At 38.3% G+C, this 22164-nt stretch overlaps 1 protein-coding gene across 2 annotated transcripts in view; it reads left to right on the top strand.

The window, feature by feature from the left end:
• The window catches only part of LOC103274473 (breast carcinoma-amplified sequence 3-like), an 89582-nt gene that overhangs the window by 51846 nt on the left and 15572 nt on the right, over positions 1 to 22164 (top strand). For both annotated transcript variants that reach the window (XM_008071911.2, XM_021719521.1), the window contains exon 6: positions 321 to 402. In XM_008071911.2, the coding sequence (XP_008070102.1) occupies positions 321 to 402 (82 nt within the window). The remainder of the gene's footprint in view (positions 1 to 320; positions 403 to 22164) is intronic.

The following is a 22164-nucleotide window of genomic DNA, read 5'->3' as shown; positions in this document are numbered from 1 at the left end:
TGTTTTAAAATGCAAGTGAGTTGTGCAGGAACCGTACGAATTTCTAATTGTTTACTAAGATAAAAATTTTTGGCTTCTAGAATAGATCTTTTTGTATCAAGTTTGTGCTCTTGTAATTTTCTAAAATTGCTTGTGGTATTTTAAGATGTGAATATACTTTACATGTATGACTAGCCATACATTTATGTGGGTGTATACATACGTATGTATATTTCAGACAAAAAATTATGATTAAAATTTAGGAATTCTTATTTTCATATAATAATGTTGTGACCTGTGTTTTCATTCTCTGAGTTTTTTGTCTGTGTTCTCTTATGCAGATCAGTGGGGAAGCACAGGAGCTCTTCTCTGTTCGGCATGGCCCAATTCGAGCAGCTAGAATCTTGCCTGCTCCTCAGTTTGGTGAGTGTAACCCTCAAGAAAAAAAACAAATCATTCAGAAAGAGTTACTCTTTTGTTGGTCTTGGACTACAGACAGCAAGAATGATAACTAAAGTCTGTTTTCCTCCAAGTGTCCATTCTCCTTCCCCTCCTCCCCACCAAGATAAACTCTTAGTTCTGTCAGTTGAGATGGAAATAGGTAATCTTAACCAATTCAATATGGCCATTCACTTTCTGCTGTGGTTTTGATTTATCCTCATTCTCTTTGATCTCAATTTAGCCTCTGCCTTTGCTGGCTCTTTCTTGAAGCCCTTTTCTCTCTTGGTTTTCATGGCATCCTTCTTCCCAGATCCCTTCCTTGCTGACTGTGCTGCCTTTGTTGTATTTCTGGCTTAGCTTTCTTCTGTGGGTATTCCTCAAGTCTCTGTTGTTCTCATGCCTTTCCCCTTCTTCTTAGTTATACTTAACTGCGTAGGAGAGCTTGGTTTTCACTATTATCTCAATTGTAGATGATTCTGCTTCTGCATCTCCATGTCAGAAGTGGAGTCTTGGGCTTTTAACCCTGCAACTTTGTTTTAATAGAGAATATTTCATAGTGTTGTGTTTAAATAATAAATGTTTTATATATATATATATATATTTAAAATATCAAATATGTGTTTGTGTTAGATCTGCCATTTAGATGGCTAAATAACTCCTGGTGCCTTAGTACTTTGCGCTTGTATTTTTTCATTAACTTTCCTGTGTTCATTCAAGAATGTTTTTGCATGTGCACTAAAAACACAACCGTATTAATCATGTTTGGATACATTAAAACTTTTTTAAAAGAAGAAATTAAAGTATTTTAATTCTGTTTTGTTTTTAAAGGTTATCCTGAAGTGGAAAAAATCTTATAAGACTTCATTTAGCAGTTAATTCTCTAAATTTGTGAGAGTGATGTTTACTAAACTTATGATAGTGTGATTGTGTTTGAGTAATTTTAGGGATTCATTTAGTGATTAAATCTGCTTAAATGAAATGGGTAGGGCGGAGAAAACAAGACAACAATATCATGGAGTCACATGGAGATTTTCTCCCTTGCTGTTTAGCTATGTGACATATACAGATTTCAGCTCTCTCTCTCTCTCTCTCTCTCTCTCTCTCTGTGTCTCTCTCTCTCTCGGTATTGCTCTCTCTCATTCTGTTTTGTTGTTGTTGTTGTTTTTGTGGTTTTTCATTTTGGTGAAATATTTTGACAATGAAGATTCTAGACCATCTTTTTCTAGAAGATTTTTGGGATAGTCAGCTTTCTCTTTGAAAGGTTCGAATCAAAAGAAACTTATTACTAAAGGATACTGCTATGTCTTTGTTTCTTTTGCATGTAATTCACAGAGCCAGATTTTTCCCTCTTTGTTTTACTTATGAAGTTCTTTTGTTTATGCCTGTTATTAATGTTCAACTTTTCTGAATTGTTGAGGCAGAAATGCTTCATCAAACCATCTAATTAATATTATTAGTAAGTATTTTATTTAGAAGTAGGTTTCATTTACTTTCCTATTTAAAAAAAGATTTCTTTTCTATTTAAAAAGACTTTTTTCTCCACTATAATATACTTATTTAAAAATATGTTAGATTTAAAATGTAATTTTATATGAGTAAGTTTTCTTTTATGATTTGAACAGATTACTGTGTGTAGCTTTTATTGTATATGATTGAATTTTTTAGAATTTTTAAAAAAAGATTAGTCAAGTGCAATAGTGAGAAGGACGGAAAGGGTAGAACTGGGAGTTTGTTCTGTAACTGACTGTGAATAATCAATTGAAATAACTCACTACCTTTGGACCAGACGTTAAGACTTTCTTTTCAAAGTTTTTTTTTTTTTTTGAGTTGGAGTCTCACTCGGTCGCCCAGAATGGAGTGCAGTGGCCGCTCTCGGCCACCGCAGCCTTGCCTGCTGGGCTCCGGCGATCCTTTCGCCTCAGCCTTCCGAGTAGTCGGAATTACAGGCATGTGCTACCACGCCCAGCTGATTTTTGATTTATTGTAGAGATGAGGTCTCCCTGCCCAGGTGGGTCTCGAACCCGTGGGCTCAGGCAATCCATTCACCTCAGCCTCCCAAAGGCGCGGGATTACAGGCTAAGCCACTGAGCCCGGCAAAAGTTGTACTTGCCGCTGATCACATGAAACTTGTAATATAAAGTTGTAATACCCCACTGTTCTCTTTTACCCATTTTGCTTTATTCCTTCATCATGGTGGAAGAAGTAGCTTCCTTATAAAGGATGTGTGGGAGATACTGTCTGTCTAAAGAAGTTTTTATTCTTCCTTAACTCTTGATAGATAGTTTGGCTGGGTAACAAATACTTGTCTATAATAATATTCCCTCAGAATTTTGAAGGCATTGGTTTAGTGTTATGTTGAATCTGAGGTCATTTTGACATCCTTTTTTTTTGTATGAGGCTTGCTTTTGTTTCTGTGAACTCATAGAATGTTGGCTTTGTTCCCCGTGTTCTGAAATTTTGCAGTCTTGTTTCTTGATTCATACTTTTTCCTGGGCCCCTTTAATATGGAAATGCAAGTCTTATAATTTTGAGAAAATTTCTTCAATTTTAATTGTTGGTTTCTTCCATTAAATTTTCTTTTTTCTCTATTCCTATAACTTTTATTACCTGGGTATTAAATCCCTTGTACTGGTTAATTTTTAAATTTTTATTTTATTTTATTTTTTTTGAGTCAGAATCTCTCTCTGTCACCCAGGCTGGAGTGCAGTGGCATGCTGATGGCCACCGTACCCTTGACCTGCTGGGCTCAGGTGATCCTCTGCCTCAGTCTTCCAAGTAACTGGAACTACAAGCATGCACACTATGCCCAGCTAAGTTTTTAATTTTTATTGTAGAGATGAGATCTCACCAAGTTGCCTAGGCTGATCTTAAACTCATGGGCTCAGGCAATCCTCTCACCTAGGCCTCCCAAAGTGCTAGGATTATAGGTGTGAGCCACTGCCCCTGACCTTCTGGTTAATTAAAAAAAAATCAGTTGTTGGCTGTGCTCGGTGGCTCAACCTGTAATCCCTTTGAGAGGCCAAGGCAAGTAGATTGCCTGAGTCCACGGGTTCGAGACCAGTCTGGACAACTAGGCAAGACCTTGTCTCTACAATAAATAAAAAAATTAGCTGTGCATGGTAGCGCATGCCTGTAGTTCTGGCTACTTGGAAGGCTGAGGTGGAAGGATCACTTGAGCCCAGCAGGTCGACGCTGGTGTGGCCATGAGTATGCGACTGGAGCATTCCAGCCTGGGTGACAGAGTGAGACTCCAGTTCACACACACACACACACACACACAAAATCATTTCTTTCTTATTCTTCATGGGAGATAGTTTCAGTGTAGCTTACTAATGCTTCTATTGAATATTTTTTTCTGCTGTCATGCTTTTCTTTTTTTTTTTTTGAGTTGGAGTCTCACTCTGTCACCCAGACTGGAGTGCAGTGGCCGCTCCTGGCCACCGCAGCCTCGACCTGCTGGACTTCGGCGATCGTTCCGCCTCAGCCTTCCGAGTAGCTGGAACTATGGGCGTGTGCTATCACACCCGGCTAATTTTTTTGATTTATTGTAGAGATGAGGTCTCGTCAAGTTGCCCAGATGGGTCTTGAACCCCCGGGCTCAGGCAATCCACTCACCTTGGCCTCCCAAAGTGCTGGGATTACAGGCTGAGCCACTGATCCCAGGGTGTCATGCTTTTCTTATCCTCAATTTCTCATACCCAAGACCTTCCATGTTCCCCCTCCTTTCACTTTCCCTCCTTTCCCTTCCCACCCTTCTTCCCTTCCTTCTTTCTTGGTATAATTTGCACATAAATATCAGCAAATAGAATCCAGTGATATATAAAAAGAATTATATATCAAGATGAAGTGAAATTTATTCTAGGAATACAAGGTTGATTAACATTTGAAAAATTAATCAGTGTAATTTACCATATTGTTGTGAAGGAGAATACCTGTATGATCATCTCAATAGAAGTAGAAAAAAACCTTTGCCAAAATTCAGTAGCCATTTATAATAGTTTCAGCAAATGAGGAATAGAAAGAAAACTCTTGGATATGTAATGATTATTTATTTCAAAAATCTACATTAAGTATCATACTCAGTGGTGATATAGCTAATGCTTTTCTGCTGAGTACAGGATGGCTTCAGTAACCAACTTTTTTTTACTGCAGTTCCTACCCATTACAATAAGGCAAGAGAAGTAAAATAAAAGATTAGAATGAAAGATGTAAAATTGTCTTTATTCATTGATTAAATGATTGTGCATATAGAAAATGAAATGGGATCTACAAACTGTTAGAATTAATAAGTGAATTTAGGAGAGCTGCTGCATATGAAGTTCTGTAGGTCTTTTGTGAACTGATTCACTTATTGTATTTTCAGCATTGTTTTCTGCCATCCTTACCCTGTACCCTTCACTAGTCATCACAACAACATTCCTTTGTGATGATTGTCTGAATTTCATTTCCTCAAATTATCCATTTTCTTGCTTTCAGGTCTTTGCATTTGCTGTTTCCTCTTCTAGAATACTCATGTTCTTTCTACCCTTCCTGTTCCTTACCCACTGTCAATAGTGTGTACTCCCATAGGACTTAAGGTTTTCTGATTGCTCATTTGCCTCTGGTTTGCTGGATTTGTAGACTGTTTTTATGTATGCAGTGCCTCAAAGAATGGTTGCTACAAAGGTATTAATAAATATTTCTTGAATGTTGTTGGATGGTATAATCCTTTGAAAGTTATGACCTGGAAGAAAAGGTGAGTTTCCTTTCTTGCAGTGTTTCTGTGGAAAGACTGTCCCCTAACTACAAGTGAAAAACCGAAGTATTTAGATGTCCTTTTATCCCATAGAAGACCATCATTGTACATAATATGCATTTACTTATGTCAACATAGCTTGTGCTTCCCTGCTTCTTTATGGCTACTATCAGTAATTGATCATTTTCTTAATGAACCTATAGTTTAAAATTTTTTCAATATAGGAATCCAGAAAGCTATGATCAATCAATTATTATATCAGATTAAAAACGATTACTAGTCTTCTTTCAAATCTGTCCTTCTAGAACTTAACTCCAAGTAAAACATATTCTTCTTATTCATTACTCTAATTAGCCATTTTGGTTTTTTAGTACCTCGTTCATGTAATAAAATGTATCAATATGCATATTTTAATATACAAGTCAAAGATTTTATAAGATTATAAACTTTATGTTCATATTTCTGAGGCATAGGATCATAAGAGATTTTCACTCCTTTTAATATGTTTTTAATTTCTGAAAGTATCATGTAATTTTAACACTGGAATATTCATTATGAAAATTCAAATAATACTGAAATGTGGGAAGTGAAAATTCTTGTAATTCTATGTTAGCAAAACCTGACCCTCTTTTCTTTCTTTTCATCCTTCCTCAGATTTTGAACATACGCTGTATGGTCTTTATTGGTAGTTTATCGTATACATTTCCAGATTTTGTTCTCTTAACTATTCACACATGCATAAAACTAACTTTTATTGTTATAATTATTTTGTGTCATGGGTCTCACTCTGTTGCCTAGTCTGGAGTGTACTGTCCTGATCACAGCTCACTACAGCCTCAACCTTCTGGGCTCAGATGATCCTTCTGTCTCAGGCTTCTGAGTAGCTGGAACTACAGGTGTGCACCACCATGCCCTGCTAATTTTGTTGGTTTTTTTTGTAGAGACCAGCCATCTGGTCTCGAATTCCTGGGCTCAAGCCATCTTCCTGCTTTGACCTCCCAGTGTGCTGAGATCAGAATTGTGAGCTACCATACCCAGCCTCATGTCTTATTTTAAAAATTATGATTTTCTTGAAAGCATTTTTTTTTCGTTGTGTTATCCATCTTCTTTTTCTATTATATTTTACTTATTGTTCATGGTCAGGAAATAGTTCTTTCCTTGTCAGTCTCTGATTTTCCTAGAGTTTGGAGGAAATTTATCTTTTATTGTGAACTTTTCCCTACAAAACTGTGAGCTCTTTGGAACAACAGGAACTGTGATTTTATAATTTTTGCATTATAAGCAGTGGCATATGGGAAGTACCTCTGAATGTATTGAAAATATATATATATATTAAATACTTATATATAGATATATTTGAGTTGAAGTCTCACTCTTGTCGTCCAGGCTGAAGTGCAGTGGCATGCTCATGGCCACTGCAGCCTCGACCTGCTGGGCTTAGGCGATCCTTCTGCCTCAGACTTCCAAGTCACTGGAACAACAGATGTGCGCCACCATGCTCAGCTAGTTTTTGGGATTTATTGTAGAGAGGAAGAGGTCTCGCCATGTTGCCCAGACTGGTCTCCAACCCCCGGACTCAGGCAATCCTCTTGCCTCAGATTCCCAAAGTACTGGGATTACAGGCAGAGCCACTGCGCCCAGCCTTATTCAATATTTTATAGAAGATAATCTAGAACTCTAATGTTTATAAAATGTTGTTTATCAATTACCAGTGACCAAATAATGCCGTTTTACATACTGATAAAGTTTGTGACACTTAGGAATTGTATTAGGCTTTTTGAACACACCGTTTCCTTATTGCTCGTGGAGAAAGACAGTCATTTTGACCTTGAATCATTTCTTAGAAAGGCAAATTCAGCTTTATCCTTAGGAGTTCAGTGTCCTGAGCACCTGAACATTCTCCATATACACATGTTTTAGAACAAATTCTTATAACTCAATGTCGTTATTCTGAGGATAGAAGGACTCTTTGGAAATAGAAGTTTTGAAGAGTCCATGGACTAAATTTCTGGGACTCATTTCAGAACTCTGGGCAGCAAATTGGTTTATTTCTTCTAGATTATTTCAGGATTACTTACTGCTTGAGATGTACTATTATTTTTAATTTTGCTATACAACAAATTCACAATTTCACAGCTCAAAATATTAACACTTTGTGCATACTGAGTGCTCAGTATTTTTCTTAAAGTACAACTAACTACATATTTTACCCTTTTCAGACATGTTAAATGTAGTTATTATCACATTCAAGATGAACTATTTGATTTTTTTTCAGTTATATGAAGTCAGAATTTATGGTTAAATTCTCCAGAAAGGTTTACTTTAATATTTTTTGGCACAAAATGTTGACTGTAGTTAAACAAGCAAATGTTATAATACACACACAGTCTGTTCAGCCAAAACACTAGCAAACCTCCAAAAGTAGGCCAACTGACATTTGCTTACAGTCATCACTAGTGTATTGCAAAGAAGAAGAAAAAGGCTTATTGACATTTTAAATGGCTAAACTGTGAGATTTAGGGCTTCTCTAATGTTTTCTGCTCTAATTACTCCTCAGTTTGCCTTGTGTATTGTGTATATATATTTTTATAACACCTAGTCTTTATCATTGAGTTCTTACTGCTTGTGATCATTTAGGTTTTTGCAATATTTTGCTAAGCCTGTGATTTAGGTAAATTATAACTTGAGAACATATGTTTTATTTATCTTAAATTTCTTTAATGTTTCTATAATGTTTCTAGGGGAGAATATCTGCTTTAGAGGTAGTATTGTTTTAGTTTTGGTGATGTCATGGTGATGTATTTAAGAAATTGATATGGCAGTGTTCTCATTTTTACTTATCTGAACTGTGTAATTAGGGCCTTTTCCTATGAGGGCTATCGAGAGAGGAAGGATATTCAACAGAGAAATGAAGAAAGAAAGAAATAAATTATATAAGCTATTAATGCTTGATCGTTTTCAGATGACACCTTTTTTTTTTTTTTGAGTTGGAGTCTCACTCAGTTGCCCGGACTGGAGTGCAGTGGCCGCTCCCGGCCACCGCAGCCTCGACCTGCTGGGCTCCGGCGATCCTTCCGCCTCAGCCTTCCAAGTAACCAGAATTACAGGCACGCGCTACCACGCCCGGCTGATTTTTTGATTTATTGTAGAGATGAGGTCTCGCTGCCCAGGCGGGTCTCGAACCCGCGGGCTCAGGCGATCCACTCACCTCAGTCTCCCAAAGGCGTGGGATTACAGGCTGAGCCACCAAGCCCGGCTTAATTTAATATTATTAGATTAGTATTTTACTATGTTATTAAGTAATTCTCCTATCGTATGCTTTTGAACACCTGCATAAATATTCATCATGTGAATTTACTGTTATTTATTTAAGCAACAATAACATTTAAGTTGTTTTTTTTCCTCCTATTTTTAAAATTTTTAATTGATACAAAATATTTAACACATTATGGGATACGTGTGAGTATTTATTACATGTATAGAATGTGTAATGATCAGATTAGGGTACTTGGGGTATTCATCACCTTGAGTGTTCATTTCTATTAGTTTGGTATTGGTAACATTTTGAGTCCACTCCTTTGCTTTGAAATATACAAAATATTGTTGCTAACTGTAGTCCCCCTACTCTGCTGTCAAATATTGAGGCTTATTTGTTCTATCTAACTATATGTTTGTACCTATTAACCAACCTCTCTTCATCCTTCATTCTACCTTCACAGTCTTCCCAGGCTCTGGTATCTATCATCCTATTCTCTGACTCCATGATATATTTAAATTATTTTTTTTCACATATGTTTTGTTTTGTTTTTTGAGACAGAGTCTCACTCTGTCACCCAGGTTGGAGTGCAGTGGCACGCTCATGGCCACTACAGCGTCGACAATACTGGGCTCAGGTGATCCTTCCACCTCAGCCTTTCAAGCAGGTGGAACTACAGGCACGAGCCACCACGCCTGGCTAATTTTTTGATTATAGAGATGAGGTCTCACCATGTTGCTCAGGGTGGTCTCAAACCCCTGAGCTCAGGCAGTCCTCTTGCCTCTGCCTCCCAAAGTGCTGGGATGAGCCACTGCGTCCAGCTTAATTTTCACATCTGAATAAGAACATGTGTCATCTGTTTTTCTGTGCCTGGCTTATTTCACTAAACATAATTACTCCCAGTTCCATTCTTGTTGCTGCAATGCATAATTTCATTTTTTTATGACTATATAGTATTCTGTTACGTATACATGCCACATTTTCTTTATTTATTCATCTATCAGTAGTCACTTACGTTGATTCCGTATCTGTGCTATTGTGAATAGTTCTGTGATAAACATTCACATATAGGTATAGTACAGGTATCCCTTTGATTTACAGATTTCTTTTACTTGGATAAATACTTGAGTAGTGGGGTTGCTGGATCATATGGTATTTTCTTTTCAGTTTTTGGAGGAATCTCCATAGTGTTTTTCATAGTGGTTGTACCAATTTATATTCCCACCAATAGTGTATAAGAGTTCCCTTTTCTCAGCATCTGTTATTTTATTTTGTTTAGCTATGTCTGCTTCTAACTGGGATAAGATGATGTTTCATTATGGTTTTGATTTATATTTTCCTGATGCTTAGATATTGAGCATTTTTGTTCATACAGCTGTTGACCACTTGAATTCTTCTTTTGAGAAATTCTACTCATGTTCTTAGCTACTGTTAAAATAGGATTACTTGGGGATTTTTTTAGTTTTTGAGCTGTTTGAAATTCTTGTATATTCTTTTGTTGATTGACTAGTTCATTAATATTTTCTCCCTTTAAGCAAGTTGTCTGTTCACTCTATTGATTATTTCCTTTATTGTAAAGAAGCTTTTTAGTTTAATATAGTCCCACTTGTATATTTTTGTTATAATTGCCTGTGCTTTGGAGATCTTAGCCATGAAGTCTTTTCCTAGAAAAGTGTCTTGAAGTGTTCTCTGTATGCTTTTTTCTAGTAGTTCTATAGTTTTGAATCTTTTAAAAGAATATTTTATATTAAAGATGTGGTGTACAAGTCAGGATTATGTACATAAGTGGTCTATGTACAAGTGAAGTTTGGGCCTCCCACTGGGGTCCTCACTTCACCTGGTTTAGGATCAGTTACCCTTATTGATGTTATGTGCTGCCCCCCCACCCCTCAATTTTGAGTCTTATGTTTGAGTATTTAATCCATCCTGAGGTGATTTTTGTATATGAGGAGACATAGGGGTCCGGTTTCATTTTTCTGTATATGACAATCTGATTTTCTCTGCACCAAATATTGAAGAGATGTATTTTCCTCTGTGTATGTTCTTGGCATCTTTATAGAAAACCATTGGCAGGCTGTAAATATGTGGTTTATTTTTGGACTCTCTCTTTTGTTTCATTGGAAAGTTTGTTTTGGGGGTTTCTTTTCTTTTTCTTTTTTTAGTCAGTGTCTCATTCTGTCTCCCTGGCTAGAGTGCAGTGGCACGATCATGGCTACTGCAGCCTGACCTGCTGAGCTCAAGTGATCCTTCTGCCGCAGTCTTCCAAGTGGTTGAGACTACAGGCATGTGCCACAATGCCCACCTAATTTTTTTGATTTATTATAGAGACAAGGCCTCGCCATGTTTCCCAGGCTGGTTTGAACTCTTGAGCTCAGGCAGTCCTCTTGCCTTGGCTTCCATGTGTCTGTTTTTATACCAATACCAAGCTGTTTTGCTTACTATAGTCTTGTAATATATTTTGAAGTCAGTTTGTGTGATGCTTGCAGCTTTGTTGTTATGGTCAAGATTGCTTTGGGTAGTTGGACTCTTCTTCAGTTCTATACAAACTTTAGGATTGTTTTTTTCTGATTCTGTGAAAAATGGCTTAGGCATTTTGATAGAGATTATGTTGACTCTTAGATTGCTTTGGGTAGTATGGTTAACTGACAATATTAGTTCTGATCCATGAACCTGGAATGCCTTTCCATTTGTTTGTGTGCTGTTCAATTGTTTTTGTTTTTTTCGATTAGAAAATATAGTTTATTTAAAAGTAAATTAGAGGGAGAGGGAGAGGGAGAGGGAGAGGGAGAGGGAGAGGGAGAAGATTTGCTAATACTGTATTGAGGACTTTTGCATCTGTGTTCACCAGGGATATTGGCCTGTGGGGTTTTTGTATGTGTGTGTGTGTGTGTGTGTGTGTGGTATTCTTGCCCGGATTTGGTGTCAGGCTGTGGTGCCCTCATTTAATGAGCTAGGGAGAGTTTCCTTCTCTTCCATTTTTAGGAATAGATTCAGGAGGATTGGTATTAGTTCTTTATTATACATTTGGCAGAATTTGGCTGTGAATACAAGCCTATTCTGGGCTTTTTGTTGTTGCAGAATTTTTTAAATTATGAATTCAATTCTGCTACTTGTTGGTCTGTCTGGGTTTTCTATTTCTTCCGGATTCAGTTTTGCTAGGTTATATACTTCCATGAATTTATCCATCTCTTCTAGGTTTTTCAGTTTTCAGTGTATGGTTGTTCATAATAGTCTGATTATCTATTGCATTTCTGTGGTATCATTTATAATGTCTACTTTTTTATATCTGATTTTATTTATTTAGGTCTTCTTTCTTCGTTAGTCTGGCTAGAGGTTTATCAATTTTGTTTATCTTTTCAAAGAACCAACTTTTCATTTAGTTGGTCCTTTGTATTTTTTTTTAATCTCTATTTTATTTAGTTCTTTTTTAATCATTATTATTTCTTTCTTCTAATTTTGGATTTTTTTCTTGTTTTTCTAGGTGTTTGAGGTACAGTGTTAGGTTGTTTATTTAAAATCTACTTTTTGATGTAGACTCATATGTTTTAGTAGCTTGTGTTTCCATTTTTATTTATTTCAAGAGGTTTTTTATTTCTGTCTTAATTTCTTCATTGACCCAGTTTCTGTTCATGAGCATATTGCTTAATTTTTATGTATTTTTTTTTTTTTGAGTTGGAGTCTCACTCTGTCGCCCAGACTGGAGTGCAGTGACCGCTCCCGGCCACCGCAGCCTCGACCGGCTGGGCTCCGGCGATCCTTCCGCCTCAGCCTTCCAAATCGCTGGAACTACAGGCGCGCACTACCACACCCGGCTGATATTTTGATTTATTGTAGAGATGAGGTCTCGCTGCCCAGGCGGGTCTCGAACCCACGGGCTCAGGCAATCCACTCACCTCAACCTCCCAAAGGTGTGGGATTATAGGCTGAGCCACCGAGCCCGGCTCTTCATGTATTTTTATAGTTTACAAAGTTCCTCTTGGTTTTGATTGTTTTTGTTCTTTTTTCCATTGTGATCTGAGAAGACTCTTGGTTTTATTTTTATTTTTTTTAACATTATTTTAGAACTTGTTCTAAAATAGAACTTGGTCTATCTCGGAGAATATTCCATGTGCTCATGAGGAGAATGTAGATTATACAATTGTTGCACAAAATGTTCTGTAAATGTCTGAAAGGTTCATTTGGTCTAAAGTCTAGTTTAAATACTATGTTTCTTTTTTCTTTTTCTCTTTTTTTTGAGTTGGAGTCTCACTCTGTCATCTAGGCTGGAGTGCAGTGGTATGCTTACAGCCACTGCAGCGTCAACCTACTGGGTTCAAGTGATCCTTGTGCCTCAGCCTTTCACGTAGCTGGAACTATAGGCATGTGCCACCACACCTGGCTATTTAAAAAAAAATTTATTGTAGAAATGAAGTCTCACCAAGTTGCCCAGGTTGGTCTCAAACCCGTGAACTCAGACAATCCTCTTGCCTCAGCCTCCCAAAATGCTGGGATTATAGATGTGAGCCACCATGCCTGGCCTAACTACTATGTTTCTTTGCTGGATTCTGTCTAATGCTGACAATAGGATTTTGAAGTTCCCCTTTATTACTGTTTTTTTGGTTTGTGGTTTTTATGATAGAGTCTTTATCTGTCACCCAGACTAGAGTCCAGTGGTGCAATCATGACTCACTGCGACCTTGTTATCCTGGTCTCAAGCTATCTTCCCACCTCAGCCTCCCAAGTACCTAGTATTACAGGCATGCACCACCATACCTGGCTGATTTTTTTTTTTAAGAGATGAAGTCTTGCTATGTTGCTGTGGTTGGTTTTGAACTCCTGATCTCTAGGGATCCTCCTGTCTCAGCCTCTTAAAGTGTTAGGATTATAACTGTTAGCCACTGTGCCCAGCCCTCGTTATTATTGTATCTCTCTCTTTAGATATAGTGATATTTGCTTTATGAATCTTGGTGCCCCACTGTTAGATGCATATATTTTTAGAGTGATTACATCCTTGTGATGAATCGATCCTTTTATTAATATATAGTGACCTTTTTGGTCTTTTTTTAAACCATTTTTTGACATAAAGTCTGTTTTATCTGATATCGGTATAGGTACTCCTACTTGCTTTTGGTTTCCTTTCATGTGAAATTTCTTTTTTCCATCCTGTTGTGTGAGTCTGTATGTGTCTTGGCAGGTAAAGTGTGTTTCTTGTAGGTGTCATCTAGTTGGATCACGTTTCTTTATTCATTCAGCCACCTTATATCTTTTAAGTGGATAATTTAATCCATTTACATTCAAGGTTATTATTGGTATGAGTGGTTTTGTTACTGTCATATTGTTATTGTTTTCTTGATGTTTTGTATATTCTTTGTTCCTTTCTTTTCTTCTGTTTGTCACTTTGGTTTGGTAATATACTGTAGTGGTACCATTTGCATTCTTCCTCATTTGTGTGTTTGGTTTACCAGTGATTTTTATACTTTCTTGTGTTTTTGTGATGACAAATGTCACTCTTTCACTTCCAAGTTTAGGACTCCTTGGGCATTTCTTATAGAGCCAGTCTAGTGCTGAATACTTCCTTTAACATTCATTTATTTGGGAAATACTTTATTTTTCAAATGTTTATGAAGGGTACTTTTGCTGAATATAGCATCCTTGGATGGCAGTTTTTTTTCTTTCAGCACTTCAAATATGTTATCTTATTCTCTCCTGGCCTGTTGGCTTTCTGTTGAGTCATCTACGGTTGGTCTGATGGGGATCCCTTTATATGTGATTAGATGATCTTCTCTTGTTGCTTTTAGTATCCTCTTTTTTCCTTGGCTTTAGACAGTTTCACTATAAAAGTGCTCTGTGGAGAAGGATTTTGGGAGCTGTTGTATCTGGAAGTCTCTGTCACTAGAATTGATACATTTTCATCTAATGGTTTATTAAACAGGTTTTCCTACCCTTTTGTTCTGCCTTTACCTTCGTGGACACTAATTCTTAAAATATTTGCTTACTTTGTGCTGTTCCAAATGTCATGAGGCTTTGTTCATTTGTAAAATTATTTTTTCTTTATTTGTCTGAATGAATAATTTCAAAAGAATTGTCTTCAAGTGTTTTTTTTTTTAAGTCAGAGTCTCACTCTGTCACCCATGCTGGAGTGGCATGGTCATGGCTACTGCAGCCTCCACCTGCTGGGCTCAGGCAATCCTTCCACTTCAGCCTTCCAAATAGCTGGAACTACAGGCACGTACTACCATACCCAGCTAATTTTTTGATTTATTGTAGAGATGAGGTCTTGCCATGTTGCCTAGGCTGATACAGAACCCCTTGTCTCAGCCAATCCTCTTGTCTCTGATTCCAGTATGCTGGGATTACAGCACGAGCCATTACTCTCAGTGCTTTCAAGTTTTGAAACTTCTGCTTGATCTGGTCTATTGTTGAAGCTTTCCAATGTATTTTGTGTTTCACTCATAGAGTTTTCAGTTCCAGAATTTCTATGCTATTCTTTTTAAAAAACACCTAACCTTGGGTACATTTTTCATTCATATTCTGAATTGTGTGTGTGTGTGTGTTATTTATCTGTACTGTTTTTCAGAACTCTTGTTTCTCATTGAGCTTCTTTAAAGTCACTATTTTGAATTTTTTGGAATTTCATAAATTTCCTTTTGTTTGGAATCTGTAGCTGGAGAGTCATTATTTTCCTTTGAAGGTGTCATACATCCTTTTTCATGTTTTTTGTGTCTTTATGTTGATTATCTATATATATGGCGTAACTGTTGCTTCTTCCACCTTTTTGAAATTGCTTTTATAGGTAGGGGTAGACATTTTCTTGAAGATGTATATGTATATTATTGGTTGAATAGGGTTCTTTGTCATTGATTTTAGGTTCATGTGGTAGTGTGAGTGCTGTATGATTTCTTTGGCTGTAAACAGTATCAATGGTATTTGTGATTTCTGTGGTGGCTTATGGTGCCGTTACTAGTGGAGGCTGTGGTCAAGTTTTGTTGAGGAATGGGATGTTAGGTGGGCCATACATTGGACTCCACTGGTGGCAGTGGTGGCCTGTCCTTGGGCCCCAGGGTGGCTTATGTTGGCACCATTGTTAGTGCACCCAGGTAGTTCAGTTCTTGGATCTCCAGATGGCTTACTTGAATGCTGGTGGTGGCAGTGATGGGTAAGGCATGTGGGCAACTTCTTATATCCCTGGGCAGCTCATGTGATTTGGGCAGTAACTGTAGCACTGGTGGAGCTGCCCACTAGAACCCATGTGATTTGTGCTGGTATTGGCATTGGCTGTGACAGGTTGGGTGTCCAGTCCTACGGCCCACTGGTGGTGCATGTGGTTTCCTCATGCCTTGGTTACACAGTAGTCTGCAATAGCAGTGGTGGACCTTGTCCTCAAAGTGCATGAAAGTGCCTGGCTCCATTTCTCTTCTTGGCCTGGTAGTAGCAGCACCAGTGTCAGTCCCAACCCCAGCCCTGGTACAGGTCGCAGACTTTTAGAGGCCAGGCACTCAGAATGGTACCAGCTGTAGGCCTGCCATGGTAAGGAGGGGCAGGGCTCCTCTCAGTGGGAGCAATGTAGGCAGATACCTGTGGGGAGTGTGGTTTGCTTGTGTTTTGGTCCCATAGCAATCCATGGCAGTGGCAGTGAGACTGGTCCTTGGGGTACATGAAGGTGCCTGGCCTCTCCTCTCTCCCTCCTTGGTCTGGGGTCACAGTGACTTCAGGGAAGAATATAGCTCTTTGGGCACTTGATTCTTATAACGTGCCAGGCTGAAGATGCTCAGGGCTTGGAAGCCGGTGGAAATCTTGCATGAGTTCCTTCTCTGGAGCAATGTCTCTGCAATCTATAGGCAGCTGTCCATGTTACTCTTGAAGCCCATGTGGGTTGAGGGATTCTCCCATAGTTGTGATAGTGAAAGCCTGTGGCTGGAGTATGGAGTCCTGGAGGTCTCTCTCTTACTGCTTCCCTGCTTTTAGGAGTTTCTCCCAGTTCCCAGCTGACCTTGGCTGAGGAGGCTGTCTTGCTTTCCTCTCCTTATTTGCTTTCCATGCTTCTTTTCACTTCTCTGATTAACTCCAGTGTTTACTCTTAGATGATGTATTTGAAGTGTGAATATCTATTTTATATTTTGGTTCCCTCTCTGTGGAGGATGTGTATACTAGTTGTGTTTAGTCAGCCATCTAAAATAAAAAATGGGCAACCTCTGTGGAAAGCAGTGTGGCAATTCCTAAAAGCTCTAAATATCAACCTCCCATATGACCCCACAATCCCCCTACTAGGAATATACCCTGAAGAACTCAAATCACTCTATAAAAAAGATACCTGCACACATACGTTTATCGCAGCGTTGTTCACAATAGCAAGAACCTGGAAACAACCATGCTGCCCATCAAAAGAGGACTGGATTTAAAAAATGTGGTACATATACACGATGGAATACTATGCAGCCATAAAAAAGAACAAAATCATGAATTTCGCAGCAACCTGGATGGAACTTGAGTCTATAATACTCAGTGACCTCTCACAGAAACAAAGATCTGAGTGTCACATGTTCTCACTCATATAATGGACCTTTAACATCCAATGTAATACTATAAGAAAATGACTGATGGTACTGAGAAACTGGGGGAGGGGGGATGGGATTAACAGTAGCAAATATCTGTCTGGGGATGGGGAAACACCTCTTATCAACAGGGTGCCTGAATGAAACATAATTGTACACCTAACCCTTAACTGTACCCCACAAAACCATAATAAAAAATATTGATTTAATAAAAAATCAAATCAAATCAAATCAAATCAAAAAAACAGAAATGTATTTTTTCAAGTTCAACTGATGCCAGGTGTGGTGGTTCACACTCGTAATCCTAGCATTTTAGGAGGCGGAGGCGAGAGGATTGCTTGAGCCCACAGGTTTGAGACCAGTCTGGGTAACTTGGCGAGACCTTGTCTCTACAATAAATTAAAAAATTGGCCAGATGTGGTGGCGCATGCCTATAGTTCCAGCTACTTGGAAGGCTGAGGCTGCAGTGGCTGTGAGCATGCCACTGCACTCCAGCCTGGTCGACAGAGTGAGAGTTCCACTAAAAATAAAATAAAATAAAGTTCAACTCATAAGATCTCACCGTCTCCCAGTAAGCAATTTTTCTATTGCTACAGGGAAACACTTTTACCAGATCCAGATATTTCTGGGTTGTCTCTTTTACTACAGAAATCACAACACAAGTATTTGTTGCATTATGTCAAAGTAGCTTTGTTTCTGTTTTTTTTTTTTTTCCATTTTGAATGTCCCAAATAACTTCAGTTATTTTAGTATCTTCATTATATTTGGTTTCCTTGGTTGTTCAGTCTAAGTGTGGAGTGCAATGAAAATAGTCCACATGGGGACCAATACATAGAAAAACCATTGTCCTGCATTACTACATTTACGTTTTAAGTTGTTGGGATAAAGTATGTCACACAGACAACCTATTCATATTTTCTTCATCTAAAATCAAGTGAAGCCTTTAAAAGAAATGTTGATTCCTTTGTACATGACTTGGAATAAACTATTAAAAGAACTTCAAAAGGGTTAGAGACTGATATCTCAAGTCAGATAATTTAAAAATAAGGTATCGTATGAAGCATGTAAATTTAATTTGAGCGTAATGATTCTGACACAGATATGAAACTGGAACTTCAACTCATTTGTGTAAATACCAAGGAAAATGATTTTGACATTTTTGGTAAGAGTATATTTAGTTTTGTAAGAAACTACAAAACTGTCTTCCAAAGTGACTACCATTTTGCATTTTCACAGGCAGTGAGTGAGAGTTCTACATGTTGCTCACATTCTCACCGGCATTTGGTGTTGTCAGTGTTCTGGAGTTTGGCTATTCTGATAGCTGTGTAATGATATCTTACTATTTAAACTTGCAGCTCCAGGCTGGGCTTAGTGGCTCATGCTTGTTATCCCAGCGCTTCGGGAGGCCAAGGTAGGTGGATTGCTTGATGCCAGGAATTCAAGACCAGCTTGGGCAACATAGTAAAACCTTGTCTTTACAAAAAAATTAAAAAATTAGCCACCTGTGGTAGAACACGCCTATAGTTCTAGCAACTCAGGAGGCTGAGGTGGAAGGATCGCCTGAGCCTAGGAGGTTGAAGCTCTGGTGAGATGTGATCGAGCCATTGTACTCCAGCCTTGGTGACAGAGTGGAACCCCAACTGAAAAACAAAAAAACAAAAATAAACTTACAGTTTCCTAATGACACATGATGTGGAAGATCTTTATTTTTTATTGTTACTTACTTATTTTGAGAGACAAATTCTCACTTGCTTACCCAGGCCGGAGTGCAGTGGCATGAACATAGCTCACTGCAGTCTGAAATTCTTGAGCTCAAGTGATCCCCTACCTCAGCCTTCCTACTAGCTAGGAGCACAGGCACATGCTACCACTCCCAGCTTTAAAAAAAAACAAATTTTTTTTTTAATAGAGATGGATTCTCGCTATGTTTTCCAGGCTTGTCTCAAACTCCTGACCTCAAGCAATCCTCCTGCCTCAGCCTCCCAAAGTGCTGGTATTACAGGCATGAGTCACTGTGCTTGGTCAGAACACCTTTAAATATGCTTAGTTGCCATGCCATGTATATATCTTCTTTTTTTTTTCTTTCGAGTAAGAGTCTAGATGTTACCCAGGCTGGAGTGCACTGGTACAGTTATGGCCACCACAACCTTGACCCACTGGGCTCAGGTGATCCTTCCATTTCAGCCTTCCAAGTAGCTGGAACCACCGGCAATGTACTACCACATTCTGCTAATGTTTTTGATTTATTGTAGAGATGAGGTCTTGCCAAGTTATCCAGGCTGGTTTAGAATCCCTGGGCTCAGGCAGTCCTCCTGCCTCCACCTCCCACAGTGCTGGGATTGCAGGTGTGAGCCACTGCGCCCAACCTCATATATCTTCTTAAGTTAGGTGACTGTCCAGATCTTTTTCCCATTTTTAAAAAAATTCTCTTATTATTGAGTTTTAAGAGTTTTTTAATCTGTTTTGGATAATAGTTCTTTATTAGATATGGCTTTTGCAAATATTTTCTCCCATCTGTGACTTGTTTCCATATTTTCTTTATAGTGCTTTTTTGCAGAGCATATTAAAGTATTTTTTCCTCTTTCTCCTCTGTGTGGATTTTAGCTTGCTTGATATTGTTTCACGACTCACTGATGCTCTTTTCATTTTTTTAAACTTTCCCTCCTTGTTTCCAATAGTTTTCATTACTGCCTCTTCATGTTTCCTAATTTTTTCTTTTGCAGTATCCAATATTGTTCACTTATCCAGTATATTTTTCATCTCAGACATTACATTTTTCATATATAGTGTGTATGTGTGTGTGTTTGTGTAGAGAGAGAGAGAGAAAGAGAGAGAGAGAGTGTGAGAGAGAGAGAGAGTGAGAGAGAGAGAGATCTTTCATGTCTCTCTAAAATAATCTCTCTAAAATAATCACACTTTAACTACCTTCTTGAATAAATGAAGTATGCTTATCATGGTAATTTTGGTGTTGTGATCTAATCTGATTGTGTTTATTAATTTTTTTGCCTTACTTTGGGTTATATTTTCCTGCACAGTGAATATTTGTATACCTAACCCTTAACTGTACCCCACAATTTTAAAATAAAAAAATGTTAAAAAGAAAGGAAATTTTTATTTGGGTGCCATATTCTGTGAATTTTGTGTTGCATGGGGCTATTTTGTATTTCTTTAAATATTTTTGGGCTTTGTCCTGGAACACAGTTAAATTACTTGGCAATAACCTGATTATTTATGTATTTATTTTTGAACTGAGGTCTCACTCTGTCATTCAGACTGGAGTGAAGTTTTGCAGTTACAGCTCTCTATACCTCAGCCTCTTAAGTAACTGGGACTACAGGCACACACCATCATGCCCATTTAATTAAAAAATTTTTTTTTTTTTTGTAGAGACAAGGGCTCAGTATGTTGCCCAGGGTGGTCTTGAACTCCTGAACTCAAGCAATTCTTCCAAAGTGCTGGGATTACAGATGTGAGCCATTGTGCTGGCAATTTGATTATTGTAGTACATTCTTTTATTCTGTGTTAGATGTGCATTAATTCAGAGTAGGAGTATACAGACATTTCCTTATAGGTCCAGTTAGTAAGTATTTTAGGCTTGTGGGCCATAGAGTATCTGTCCCAACTACATATTCCAGTATTCATCTCTGCCATTGTTAAAAGCAACCACTGACAATGCATACATGAGTGGGTAGTAAGTTAGGGCATTTATAGGGCTCACATCAGTTTATTTTGTCTTAAGGATGTTTGTCCTAAGCTGCCTGTTATTGAATCTGAAAACTTTTTTCATAAATTTTATCTGTTTTTTAAGTTTTTATGGCAAGAGTATAAATCTGATCCCTGTAATCTCTTATGGATAGCTACAGTATTTTAGCATTTTGGTTTAAGTCCATATTTTGGATAATTTTTCTTAAGATTGCTTAGAACTATGCTTGGCACATCATAAAAGCTCCATGTGAGTTTTTGTAAATAAAGAAAATAAATAATTTTGAATTTTATTTTAAGATAGTTTTAAAAATTCCATATATCTTTGAAGAAGTTAAATCTCAGATCCTTTTGAGATGCAGGCATTACAGATAAATTTTTTGAGGTATCATAGCATTTATTGTGTTTTCTTTGGTTCCAGATGTGGTAGCAAAAGAAAGTGATAAAAACACCAAGGGATTTCTCTCTTTCTTTTGATCTCATGAATAGGTAAAGGAATCTTACACTCTCCCTCTCCTCTTAACTATCATCAAGGGACTACTATGATTCTTGCATTTCAGAGACTGGCATCATTTTTTTTATTACCCCTTGATGCGTTTAGTTTTAACAAGAAGTGTGGGCCTCCATTGTTATCTTTTGAACCATCTTCTTGGCACCTGCTGTTTAACCTAGTTTTCAATTTTTTCTCCTTGTTGTTGTTACTGTACTTTGCAGCATTTAAATTTACTTTGGGAATATCTGGGAATTTCTATTTTTTTTTTTAGTTCGAGTCTCTCACTCTGTCGCCCAGGGTCCCAGCACTTTGGGAGACCGAGGTGAGAGGACTGCCTGAGCTCATGGGCTCAAGCCCAGCCTGGGCAACTTGGTGAGACCTCATCTCTACAATAAATAGATTTTAAAAATTAGCTGTGCATGGTGGCACGTCCCTGTAGTTCCAGCTATTTGGAAGGCTGAGGCGAAAGAATCACCTGAGCCCAGCAGGTCAAGGCTACAGTGGCCATGAGCATGTGCCACTGCACACCAACCTGGGCAACAGAATGAGAGTCCAACTAAAAAAAAATTGATAATATTATCTCAGTTTTGCACTTTTTACTGTGTGTGTTTGTATACTCTCTCAAACCATAATTACTGCATCTATAGGTCCAATATCTGTTTTTGGTCTTATTCATATTTTTAAAAATGCCACCAGGGCCTTTCAGGGCACACAGGCTATGGATCCGCCAGGGACTGCTAAGCTAAGCAGGGTGGCTGCAGTTCAGCGCTTGGATGGGAGACTGTCCGCCAGAGGAGCGCCGCCCTGTTCCAGGTTCGCTCTGGCTCTGCCACTTCTTGCCAGGCTCGGTGGCTCAGCCTGTAATCCCGCGCCTTTGGGAGGCTGAGGTGAGTGGGTTGCCTGAGCCCGCGGGTTCCAGACCTGCCTGGGCAGCGAGACCTCATCTCTACAATAAATCAAAAAATCGACTGGGCGTGGTAGCGCATGCCTGTAATTCCGGCTACTCGGAAGGCTGAGGCGGAAGGAT

Source organism: Carlito syrichta, unplaced genomic scaffold (assembly GCF_000164805.1).
Source record: "Carlito syrichta isolate Samal-C Ts95f unplaced genomic scaffold, Tarsius_syrichta-2.0.1 Scaffold314790, whole genome shotgun sequence".
Taxonomy (NCBI): Eukaryota; Metazoa; Chordata; class Mammalia; order Primates; family Tarsiidae; genus Carlito; species Carlito syrichta.
The sequence above is the reverse complement of the archived record's forward strand: the minus strand, read 5'-3'. Positions and strand labels throughout refer to the sequence as shown.